General features: G+C 46.2%; 1 protein-coding gene across 13 annotated transcripts in view; it reads left to right on the top strand.

The window, feature by feature from the left end:
• TCF4 (transcription factor 4) overlaps positions 1 to 13,016 on the top strand; it is a 1,236,777-nt gene that overhangs the window by 301,883 nt on the left and 921,878 nt on the right. For all 13 annotated transcript variants that reach the window (XM_069627021.1, XM_069627025.1, XM_069627024.1 and 10 more), the window contains exon 3: positions 12,405 to 12,466. In XM_069627021.1, coding sequence (XP_069483122.1) covers positions 12,405 to 12,466 — 62 coding nt within the window. The remainder of the gene's footprint in view (positions 1 to 12,404; positions 12,467 to 13,016) is intronic.

The raw sequence follows: 13,016 nt of genomic DNA, 5'->3' as shown, positions 1-13,016 counted from the left end.
CAATTACTTCTGCTAGGAACCTTGCAGGGTTGACCGTGCTACATCTAACAATTGATAGTTCAGCTCTGGATAAGATGATCTCATATCCTGATGCCCTTTGCGTGGTTAGGGTGGACTTAGGTTTATTCAATATGGCAAATAGTGCATGTTCCACAAACAGTGTAGTTGGGCACCCCATGGTGATTGCTGATGCTTTCTCTACTGCAAAAGCAGCTGCGGCGAGACCTTGTTCGCAAGGGAAATGACCTAGCATCACAGGATCTAAGTGGCCGCTGTAAAATGCTACTGGTTTGTAGCCCATGCTTGTTTTTTGGGCCAACACTGCTTTCATTACTGCTGAGTCGCAATGTGAAAATATAAAAAATTGTCGCTCATAGTCTGGGGATGCCAGTACTGGAGCAGTTGATATCGCATCTTTCAACTCATCAAAAGCCTCTTTCATTTCCATTGTCCACCCCAGCTTTTTCTCCCCTTTATTAGCTTCCTTTAATGCCTCAAGCAGGGGTCCTATGTATGAACTGTAATCAAATACCCATGCTCTGCAGTAGTTGCACAGACCCAGGAACTGCTGCAGTTCCCTTACTGTTTGTGGCACTGGTGTGTTTGAAATGGCCTGTGCTCTTTGTGGTGCAATCTTTCTTCCATGTTGGGATATGAGCTGACCAATGTAAAGTACCTGTTCTTAACAATACTGTAACTTTTCCATGTCTACCTTGTAACCTTTCTCAGCAAATATTGTCAACATCTTTAATGAGTCCTCTCTGCATGTTCTTTCGTTTGTACTGCAAATTATTATGTCATCGACATACTGCAACACCGTGCTTTCCACTTCAATGTTACCCAAATCCATCTGTATTACTCTGTTGAAAATTGAGGGTGATTCGCAATACCCTTGTGGCAATCTGGTGTGTTTCCACTTTGTGTTTCTGTAAGTGAAGCTTGTCAGATCTTGTGAGTCTGGGTGCAATGGTATTGAGAAAAATGCATTTTTAAGGTCGATCACTGTAAATCGTGATGCTTCTGCTGGAATGCCACACAATATTGTGGCCGGGTTTGCTGCTATTGGGTATTCTGCTTCTACTATGTTGTTCAAGGGCCTGAGATCCTGTATGAAGCGCCAAGAACCCCCTTTAGCCTTGCGCACTGGGTATACAGCTGTATTACATGGTGATTCTGAGGGGACCAATATGCCATTATTTATAAGGGCAGTTATGGTTTCATATATGCCCTCATCTGCCTCTTTTGATAGTGGGTACTGTTTCACTCTGGGGAGTATTGCACCTTTTTTCAATTTTATTCTTACTCCCCCTATACTTTTTATGCACCCCACGTCATAGGGGCTAGTAGTCCACAATGATGTGGGTACCTTTGTCATATCCTCCTTAAAGAAGGGGACTGGGGTGCATGCGGGTGCTTCAAGTGCCATTGCAATTTTCTGTGCTACTTGTTTGTACGCCACTCTTAGCCATATTTTCACACTCATCATAAACACCATTTCCCCTTCCTCCTTTTCTTCTGAGAACAGCTCCTCATCTGACACCTGGGTGAGTCTACATCCTTCTGCTAGTGCGATCACTGCCCTCCATGCTCTTCCTTCTCTGTCTTGGGCATGTACAGCAATGTAATCAGCTGTTGCTATTATGCTCTCAATGTCCACTGGAACCACCTTCCCTTCTGGTTCATTGACTGGTGTTTCTGGTCTGAACAGATAGGCTGCTGGCCTCCTCCATATTTTGCCCTCTATCCCTGGCATCCATGCAAATGCCATGTCTGTCCCGTACTGGAAGAGTTCGCCATCTACTGGCTCCGCCCTAATCGCTGTCTGTCCGCAGTATGCTTGCATAATCTGTCGTGCTGTGAGCATGTTAATCCCTGGAGTAGAGCAAATTATGCCGTCCTCAGTAAAGGAGATCGTCATATTCAACCTACTCATTGTCTCTCCCCAGTATATTTACTGGTGAGGCACTATAATATAGAAGTGGAACTGACCGGTCATAATCTCCTATAGATAAGGGAATGTTATCAGTAAAAGGAACCAACCCTCTAGCCCCAGAGAATCCTTGGGTGTTCATGGCTTCGCCTGACATCTTAAATTTACCTTCCCCTATGCAAGACCTGGTCGCCCCGGTGTCAACAAGGAATGATAACTTTTTGTCACCTATCGTTACCTCTATGCGTGGTTCCTCCGCACTATTAGGTGTTACTGACAGGATGGGACACACCAAGGCCGTCTGTGGGCTGTCCTATTGAGGGTACAACGATTGACCATTTCCTGTGTAAGGGTTGTGTCCCAGGACCGTCACCCTACCCAGTTGTGTTTGTTGTACTTGGGGTTGTTGTGTTATCGCTACCTGTTGTTGTGGCAGTGAATGTGTCTGTGGTTGTTGTTGTGTTATTAGTTGTTGCTGTTCATTTCCCTGTTGCAACGTCTGCTGTTGCTGTATGCCCTGCTGTTCCTGTGTGGGCCTTGGTTGTCCCTGTTCACTCCATGATGGTGGTCCTGGTCTTACTCTACACGTGCGTGACATGTGCCCTAATAATCCACAACTCCAACACACCGGTGGTTCTCTACTCTGCCATGGAAAGCTCCCTGTGTTGTCCTGGTATGCTGGTTGCCCTGTGGGGTAGGAATTTCTAAGTCCTCCCACCTGCTGTTGGGTATTATATCCGTATCCTCTCCCTCTCATAATTCCTCCTCTCCCCCTGTTGTGATTATAATACCCAGCTCCTGGCATTGGGTATCATCCTCCCATGTTGGTCGTGCATGGTTCGAGTGGCGGCACCTGTTGTGTTATAATCTGTGAAGGTGGTATTTGGGAGGGATCTTGTGCAGCCACTACTTGTGTGGGGCTTTGGGTCATTGTTGTAGGCGTAGTTATTAGTGCCCCTTCCATTGTGTATTTAGTAAGCTTTTTCTGTACTAGTTTAGCCTCTTCCGTTTTCCTGTCCTCTTCCTTTTGTTTCATTTTTCCTTGCCATGTCCTGCAATGATGCACTATAGTCAGTTGTATTTCTGGCCATGCTTTTGCTTCCATTCCCATTACTTTCTTTAGTTGTTTCTGAACTCCTTCTCGGAGCCCTTGTACTAGTATATGATAAAATATTGCTGGTGTTTTATCCCATTGTTCTCTAGTTTCCATGCGCCGCTTCTCTTGTATTTCCTGGATATAATCAACAGGATCTTCGTTCTCACGCATTTTGCGTGAGGTAATTGCTCCTATGTCTGATGTGTCTGGGTACTGTACCCTCAGTGCCTGCCATAGTGCATGTCTGCAGTTTGCGAATGGTGCCCCATCATGCGATGTGTTTGCTATTGTTACCCCAGGGAATCCCGCTCTCTTCCAAATGTCATCCGCTGCATCCCCTAATATTGATATTAGAAGGCCCTTTACATCTCCCACTGCCAGTTTCTGTCCTGCGGTGTGTTTTTCCATTTCATATATCCATTTACCCGCACCTCCACTTAATGATGGGAACCTGCACTTTATATTTTCTTTGTCTGTATGCTTCCAAGGGACGTACTGTGGTCTAACCCCTCCCCTTTCCAGAAGTGGCATTAAGTTATGTCTCGTTTTACCCTTTGTGTTCCATAAAATCAAGTCCTCACACCCTTCCTCTTCTTCCCTCTCTTCTACATCGTCAATTTCGTCTGTATTTCCCCTGCTCGTAACTCTTTCTTCTCCATCTTTTCCCCTTCTTCCATCACTTCCTGTATTTAGTATGGGCATGTGTATTCGTCCTTCCTGCCTGCGTCTAGGGAGGTTTCTAAGCCGACATGCATAGGGTGTCAGTTCGTCTGTAAAGGGCGCAAGTTTTATTGTACGTGACGAGCGTGAGGTGGTTGAGCATGTAGGGTGGGACGGGAGAGGGCGTGATGGGGACGGTGTGGCCTCATGTGTCTGTCTTTCCACTATTCCTTGCTCTTCCTCCTCACTCTCCAGTTCATCCTTTCTCCTACGGATCCATGGTGAGTCTGTGTTGGTCCGGGTGATGTATAGTTTATCTAGGCTTTCCCTTTCACTGTTTCTTCCTTCCTTCCCCACTCCTTCCTCTTCTTCACTACAAAAGTCAGTCATAAACGGTAACCCCCACTCGGTCTTTTTCCCCTTGATTGTTACTGTTTTTAAGTCTATTAGGTCCAGTCCTCCTTTTTCTCCTTTATCAACCGCTCCCCTTTGCGCTGATATTGTTGCTACCTCTGTGTGTCTATATACATCCCCCCACACTTAACTCTCCCTTCTCCTATCTTCTCTTTCTCCTTCATTTCTCTCCTCCATCTCCCTACCATTTTCCTCCCTTTTCCTTTTTAATTCCTCCATTACTTCACTACTCACCTGTTCCAATATTCTTTCATCCTCTTTCTTCCTTTCCCATTTCACCCTTTCCCCTTCTAATATACTCTCTATCACCCTCCCTTCTTCGTATTTCCTAGTCGTTTCTGATAGTAATCTCCTCTTCCACATTGCCATTTCTTTTTCTTTCTCTTCTTCCCTTTTCTTTTCTCGCAGCACTGCTCTTGATACCCTTTCTGCTGCTGCCTTTACCCGTTAAGCTTCTCCTTTGCTCCTCAATTCGTTCCCTTATTTTTTCCAATTCGTTCTTACCTTCTTTCCTTTTCCTCGCTCTCTCTTTCCTCCCTCTCGAGCTGTTTGATCAATTCGTTCTGCTCATCCCTTAACTCTGCTAGTCGTTCCTCCAAAATCTCTTCCTTTTGTCGTAACAGCTCTTCCCCTCTCATTCCACTCTCCCTGGTATTATCCTCGTCTGTTTTCCTTACTACCTCCTTCTCTTCTCCTGTTAATGAACCTCGTAATTTTAATAGTATCTGCGCAGCTACCCACTCATCATTTCCTATTTCCACAGTTTGTTCTTCTCCAGTCCTCCCCTCCCCTGCTGGCATCTTCCTATGAGCCACATATGGTGGAGGGCTGTATGCCGGGTTCGAGAACCCCTCAGCCGCCCTTAACTGACCTCTTTCTATTTCTCCTAACTCCCTTAAAGGGTACAACCCCCCTCCCTCTGTTTTCACTCCCTTTGCTAGGGGTATATCGTTGCTCGGTTCCTTTTATTTCATTTGATTTATTATTCTTTTCTCCTCCCTCTTGTCCGTTCCCCGTGTTCTTTGGGTCTTCACTCCCCTTTTTCCCATCCTCTCCTTCCTTCTTAATCTTTTTCTTCCGGTATTTCCCCCACAGTGAACATTCCATTTGGTCCTGGTCGGGACCCTTGGAACATCCTCCATAAGTTAAACACCTCCACGTGATTTGCCAACTTCTTCCCTTTGTATGTATTATGCAGATGGTTTAATAGTGAATGTTGGGCATATGGATCGAAGCTACCATTAGGCGGCCACGGTGTTATCATTTTGTTGTCCGTCCCCTGGGTCCATTCTATGCTATACTTAATCAGTTTCTCCCTATGGGGTGACAGTGTGGTACATATGTGTTGTAATGGAGTAGTGAGGGTGTTCCCCCACCCTCCCAATCCTGTCCCGTATGACATAGTAGCGCTCCACTTGTTACCCTTCCCCTATTTAGTAGCGGTTATCTCACTAGCAGTTTACAATATACAGCCTTATATCGTTACCTGGCCCCGTAAGTTTGGGGACTTGCGATAGTCCGCTAAGGAAAATTATGAAAATATATAGTATTTACATTTGTATATTTTCTTCTTTCTTTCTTACTTTACACAACACCCTTACCGCCCCCTGCGGCCGAGGCGCACGTAGCCCCCTGCGGCTGCGTACCCCTTGTGGTGTTCTTATACAGTCGTCCTATTTTCACTTGCTCCTCCTCCTTCTTCTACACTTGCCGTGGCCGGCGTTCTCCGTGCGCCGCCACGTCCCCCGTTTCGCCTTTCCTTGATCAATTCATGACCGTTTATCTCCGTTCCCGCTCCCTTACCACAGTTCTCTTCCCCACCACTCTCAGAAGGAAAGATGCCTAGTGCTCGGGATATCCTATGAAAGCCCTATTGGTGACGTCACCGATCTCTTCGAGCTACTGGTAAGTTTTTCATATATTCTTTAAGTTCAAAATACACTTGCAATCTACCCCCGTTAACCTCACAGCTGTCTTCCTGTCACTCCTGGAACAAGGTAATCAATAATATAATCGGACTGCGCACGCTGCGTCGCCTCGCGTGTGATACGCCCCTCGACAGGAGGGCTTACCCGGCCAATTATCTTCCGTATTGGGCAACTGACTAGCTACCGCCTACAGGGAAACGTCATCTACCTATCGGGTTTCTTGCTCGAACAATAGGGATCCTCATCTACTCATTGATCAATAAATGCCAAATCGTAGGAAACCACACACACACACACACACCCTTACACGTAGTCGCGACCTAGGCCAATCAGTGTCTACGAGCGGCCGCACGTGATGTTTTCGTGCTCCGCCCCCCTCTCTCGCGTAACGTAGCCGACTGCTCTCGCACTCGTTCGGCTACCATTCATTTCATTGCCAACACTAAATTGTCAAAACCTTCGCCGCGCACCTGTGCAACACCTCCCGTCTCCCGTATTTAATTCCTCCCCCCTCCCTCACAATTTCACATTGCTTGTTGTGCGTGGCATGCTCACCAAGTTCTCTTGATGCGGGGCCGCTCGACTGCGTGCACCCCTCCAAGCGGCTCGCCACCTCCCCTTGTCTGGACCACGTCTGGACACTCGCCAACTGCAGGCAGGATACTTCTCAACCGGCTCCCGAAGGCCAATATCCGGATTGCGCTGTCCAGTCTTCTCGCAGTTCCGCGATGGTCCTGTAGTCCTCAGAAGGGTGCAACGGCAGAGGGGGCCACGCCGCCGGGCCTCCTCGCAAAAGTAGTACCTGGAAAAAAGTAAAAATAAAAAAGCAGATCTTAAACAGATCTCAGCGGTGCCTCCAACTTGTTGGGGGGGAAATTCTGCCGGGGTCGGCCGGGCCGTCCGCAGACCTCCGGGCAGGGAGGCCCCAACTCCTCCCGTATATCCCAAAAGAGATAGAGTATGAGACACACGCAAGAAGCAAGGTGACTCTGCTGTTTATTAGACAAAACGGCAGGGATGGGTCAAGGAGCGTACGCGTCCGTCCTGACACACACACAATCGTGGGGCTCGCAGGCCCTTTTTACCTTAGTATGACGCGCTACTTGCGTCATCTTACAAAGTTTAGTAAAAAACCTATTTCCACTCTGGATTGGTTACTCGAGTGGTAGGGTTAGTATAGCGCACATATAGAGAACGGTGTTAGTGGCTGAGGGTTAGTCAGGTGGTATACCTGGGCTGTCCCTTCAATTTGATACATGAAAATTGTTACATGAAGACCTCTGAGGATTGGTCAATGTTAATGGCGTCAGTGATAAGAGCCCCATGTTCTGATTGGTCCGCTCGCGAGCCTCCCAGTCTGAGACTATCGCTGTTCCCAGCTCGCGGTGCACCTGTCATTTGCAACAATGTTTTAATATGGGTAGGTGTAAACAATGTGAGGATTTATTCATATGTTGGGAGGTCGACTACTCCCACTGCTGCAGATGTCCAATGAGTCTTTTAATTGTATCTGCCTGTGTCTTGAAACGTGGGATTCAGGCGTCTCCTTCCTCCTGGGCTTGGCATCTTGTCAGGTTTGACTTTGTCACGTGAGGTGGGACCGTGTTTGAGGCAAAATTCAACATAATTAATATTGTTTTTCCTACTGTGTGCCTGCTTTATCTTGCAGGTGCGACCTTGGCGTTGGCTTGCAGCGTGCGAGATTGCAACATCGTGCCCTTGGCAGTGTGCTTTCGCCGTGCTCATTTTGCAGGGTCAGCAACCCAGTTCTTGCTCATTCAATGTTCATGGAAGCTTTTGCTTGCGGCCTACTTGGGCCTGGTGCATAGGTGGAACCGTTTGATGCAGAGCGCTTTAGGTTACGGTATCATATTGCTTTATCCTCCATATCGTGTCCCCGTTATATTCTTCATTATGGTACATGGCTCTTAGAAGAAGCGTGAGCAAGCCTTTTTCGATAAGTTCATGATGCGTCTTGCGTTTCTGCATTTTGAGAGCCTATGTGGAAAATAATAAAGATGCACGTCCGTGAGTATGTCTGTCGCCTACGTCATAGCACTGAGTATATTCTTCGTGTGGATTGGTGTGGGAGTGTCTGGTGTGTATATTTGCACGGGTGTGCTGACCGTTGGCTAGGTCGTCATGGCATCTCTAACGACGTGTAGGTTTAGTCGAGTTGATCCGTGCCGCAGGTGTCGGCATGGACAGGGCGGGCTGCTGGGCAGGTAGATGGGCACATCCGTATGTTCCTGTACCAGGGTATTTGGTCGTCTGGTAGATAGGCAAACTCCTCTCGTGGCGTGTGTCTAGGCCGTGATCCTCTAGGCCAAGCGCGAGGGGGGAAGGGCGGGAGCCTGGTCTTCCATTCTCCCACTTCACCGGCCTGTCCTCTTCCTCTACCAACTAAGGAATAGAAACGAAAAGAACAACCTGTCCAGGAAGATGTGCCTGAATAAGGTTGTTGAGGTTGTCGAATAGAAGTGCTCCCATCTGCCTTGCTGCCGAACAACCTAGAGCCGCTGAAAGGTATGTTGAAGTGTCAGGCCTGCACACTGGTGCAAACTGCACCTTTTTAAACCACGCAAACGTGCTCAGTACAGTGCTTGCAGCCATGGATCTGCTGATGCTGTCGGCAGTATCCAGTCATGATTGGAGACGCTCTCCCATCGCCTCCTTGCCATCCCTAACCAAGCTCAGAAAGCTGTCCCTTTCATCGTCTTCTGTGATGTGATCAGCCGCCATGCTAACACAGTCCCACACGGTATAAGTGAATCGAGCCAAGGTACAGGTAACGTTAGTGGACATCCGGGCCATGCTGTCTGAGGTAAAGACCTTGCGAGCCCATGCATCAACTTTTTTATTGTCTCTATCCGGGAGAATAGAGGGATAAGCAGACTGTTTTGTTGAAGTAGCAGCTTGGACTACCAAACTCTCAGGCGTAGGATGTTCGCTGAGATCGTCCGGATCACTGCTAGAGGGTCTATACTTCCTAGAGCAGTTCCAGTTAGTAGGTCCAGATTCTGGAGCCTCCCACTTTGATATCACCTTCTTTTGAAGGGCCTTATGAAAGGGCAAAACTGGGCCTTTCTGGTGACCCTGGTCTTGTCAACCTGCTCGTAAGTTCCTTAAGCCCTACTCCAACCCATGTACTCAGTGACTCTATTCATAAGGTTTCTATAACCTAAATCGGCATGGTCTGATGGGTCACGTTTTCCAAACTCCAACTCTGGTGAAGTGTCAAGACCACTAGCAGATTGGAGGGAATCATAGAGGTCCTTCATCCTTGATTCTGGATCATTTAATTCTTCAGGTACCACTCTAGTGCCAAAACGCACTGCCAATGGAGATATGTCATCATGCGAAGCACTTTCCTCTTCATAAATGGAGGACATTGACTTAAAAAAAGTATTTTTTCGGTACATGTTTGAATGTTTTCTCCTGAACTGTAATGTGCTTTGATGGAATTGATGACTCCGTCGACGGTGTCGAAGACGGTCTTGAGAAAGGGGTTGATGTATTAGAAATAGGCCTCGATTTTTGCGTCGAAGCAATCGGCGCCGATGGCGTCTACGAAATCGTCGAAGACTTCGATGTTTTTAGCTTCTTCGACGGCCTCTGCGATCGACTTGACTCACGAGTCGATACCTTTGACACCTTTTTGTTGGGTTGAGTATCTCAAGTCTCCGGTTTACTACTTGCCTTTGCCGAAGTAGCCTTTGACCTCCCTTAGTCGTCCAAAGGACCGACAGGGGCATGGCTCTTGCGTGACTCTTTTGTGGGGGGTTGAGGCCGCATTCTCAAAGATCTGCATCATCTCTATCCTAAAGGCATTCCATTTACTAGGGGAATCAGACCTAGTCTGACATCTGATTACCTCTGTAGAGGTATCTGATAACGAAGAGGGAGAACTATGGCGTCTCTTCTTCACATTCTTCGTAGAAGACAAAGATTGTCTTGACAGACGCCTCGACTGGGGCTTCTTCGAACGTTTACGCCTAGAGGAGTTCTTAGATCCCCCCAGACTTTTTGTCCTCCTTCGAAGCTTCCCTCCCCCCGCCAGTTTACCTTGCCATTCCCGGAGAGCGTTGTCAGTCATGGACTGACAGTATGCGCAGTCATCGGTCCGGTGGCTGGAACCCAAACACCAAAGGCATACGCGGTGAGATCTGTTATCGCCATCTTCGCCCATCAGTCGTAACATTTCTTAAAACCCAACTTTGGATTCAAAGGAGTTGAAGACATTTTCAGTAGAAAAATGAAGCGCGCCATTATTGCTCGAAGCAAAGCTATCAGAAAAATAGAACTGAAGCCAACGGGCGTGGCACAAGCTACTTATACTACTGGTGACTACGACACGCCATGTTAGCCCTCGAGGGACATCAACGCCACGACATTGTGCACAGTGCCCTCTGCCGAGAAATTGCCCGAAGCAGTGGAGCTGGCCGAGATATGTATATCAACGATGAGGAATATGTGGGAGGACACAATCCATTTGAATACACTTCATGGGTCATTTGTGAAATATGTCTGCATCAAACATTTGCTGTGAAAGACTTCGTTTTGTAATATTAACATTACAGTGTCGAAAAGCCATGCACACAACACCTTATTTATTAAATAAACTTGACAACCCGTTAGTTCCTGAATGACCAGGCTCAGTTCCAGTGTACGAGCTCTTTAGCCTTTCAGTCATTGCATCTTGGATTTCATGGGTATTTTCAGTGTAAATATTTGGGATTGCATGCTATGAACAAAGTAAAAGTCACTTGTCCCCTGGCATGAATGCCATTTGTAGTTGGACACTTTAGCCTCATCATAATATGTTGATCCAGGCTTTCTCAGCTTGGCTTTGGTTTCTTCCCACCTGGTATTTCCCCTCTCTCTTTGTAACTATCTTGTTCACTTGATAGTCTTGTCTGTCCTTCTTTATTACAAGATTTTAGGCCACAGTTTCTCCCCTTTTCATCTTGGTGCTCGTTTAGTAGTTTCCCTCTGTTATCGGGTCTTTGTTCAGAGGCTTCATAGATTTCCCACACAGGGTTATTCAGTCTTCTCTTTATCAGCTTTACACACTTCCAATTTACAAAGGGTTATATAGAGTAACTTGTCATGTGTAATGGGACAAGTTTCTCTTCTTGTATTGCTTCTCCCTGTTTACCTCTGTCTGGGAACGTTGTAGTCCATGACATTTGGTTGGTTAATCATCTTCGATACTGCCTTTCGCGTTCCTTAGTTTGTCAGAATCCCATTCTCGGTTTCCTTTCTACCGTATACAGAGGTTGATGTTGGGAAGCTGTTCACGTTCCAAGTCACCTTTCCGTATGCATTTTCGTTGGTCTCAGATTCTCGTCTTCCCTTATGCCGTATATGGGGTTTAACGTTGGGAAGATGTATGCGCTCACATGCCTTGTCTGGTGGTTTCGTCGTTTTTCGTTGGGCGTCCTGCCATCCACACTATGGATGTGGTCTTGCCACCACCTGACGGATGACTCTGTTGTTGGGTACGCCAGGCCTCGAGCATTTGTCTCGTATGCTCTGCGAAAGTGGCTATTTCCACGGCTCCTCTCAGGTTCATCTCTCCAAGGCGTGCAGACGTCAGGGGGCTTCACCCGCCGTACAACTCTCTGCTTCTCCATGTTAATCCACTTGGGCCCATTAGGTATGCGTCTTCTCTTAGAGACATTCTCCTTTCCTTCTGCGGGCTGGTTGGTTGCAGCATTACCTTCAGGCAAATATACAGATGTTAGATTAGTCTTCATAACAGATAGTCCCTTGCATGCTACTAGGCTAAGTGGTTTAGGGAGGTCTTCACAGGAACCAGAGTCCTTGTCCCCTTGGGAAGAAGGGACGAATACCTTTAATTAGTCACAGCACACAGCACACAGAATATAATTTCTTACTAATCAAGAGTCGTCTAGTTTTAAATGGAAAAAGGTTGTGGCATGGTCTTTTGATGCGCCTTCTCGATTGTTGAAGTAATATGGGGTAAAATGGGGAATGTTTATTAAATATCGAATATTGAGAAAATGGTGGAAGGCCTTTGGATCTAGTTTCAGGCTCTGATTTATGATAACCATTTTGATAATACATACTGTAACTTGTTTGTTCTAGGTACTCATGAATTTGTTAAGTGCATAAAAAACACTAAGGGATCACAGTAATTTGCTCTTGCACTTACGGATCAATTAATTTCTCCTCTGAATTTAAATAAGTTATGTTTAACAGTTGGGTCACAAGTCACTGTTGCATTGAAGTTTTAATTAAAATTAAATCAGCCGATTGATGGGAAGCATACGTTTTAAAAATATGCTCGTCAAATAGAAAATGTTATACAGATCATACTGAAGTTATGTTTTTTTTATTCCCTCCCTCCTAGATGTAGAAGACAGAACTAGCACAGGGTCCTGGGGGAATGGGACACACCCCAGTCCATCCCGGGTAAGTAATTGTTTGATTGGTTTTTATGCCGCTGTTGAAAGATTAGAAATATGTGCTAATGAAAAGGTCTTTGTCGATCAGAGCCAAGCATTAGATTGTGTTAGGTTTGCGTTAAAGAATTCCAAAAGGTTGATTGTACATTGTAAATTGCATTTCTACTTGCAGAAACCTCAAGGTTTATTGTTAATAAAGTCTGCGTAATGCATGGATGATGGCGGTTGTGTCCTCTGCATGATGGCAGGAATGTTGCAGTCTTGCTTTAATACAACACAAAGGCATACCTGACTAATTGGCAGAGCGTGTGTTATCTGCAGGGATTTCAATACAAACCTTTGACACCTTCCGCCTATAGCAGTTGTTTACAAGCGGCCCTACAGCAAGCATAGCTGCTGCCTCCTATTACCTTGTATATACCAGTAACATTTATACCCTGCTGTGCGTGTATATATGTGTATGTGTATATATGATATATATATATATATATATATATCAATGAAAAAACTTTGTTAAAGGGACGTTATGGTTACAAGTAAAACCAAAAAAACCTGAA

This window comes from Ambystoma mexicanum, chromosome 6p, assembly GCF_040938575.1.
Source record: "Ambystoma mexicanum isolate Mex_15411 chromosome 6p, UKY_AmexF1_1, whole genome shotgun sequence".
In the NCBI taxonomy this organism is placed as follows: Eukaryota; Metazoa; Chordata; class Amphibia; order Caudata; family Ambystomatidae; genus Ambystoma; species Ambystoma mexicanum.
The sequence above is the reverse complement of the archived record's forward strand: the minus strand, read 5'-3'. Positions and strand labels throughout refer to the sequence as shown.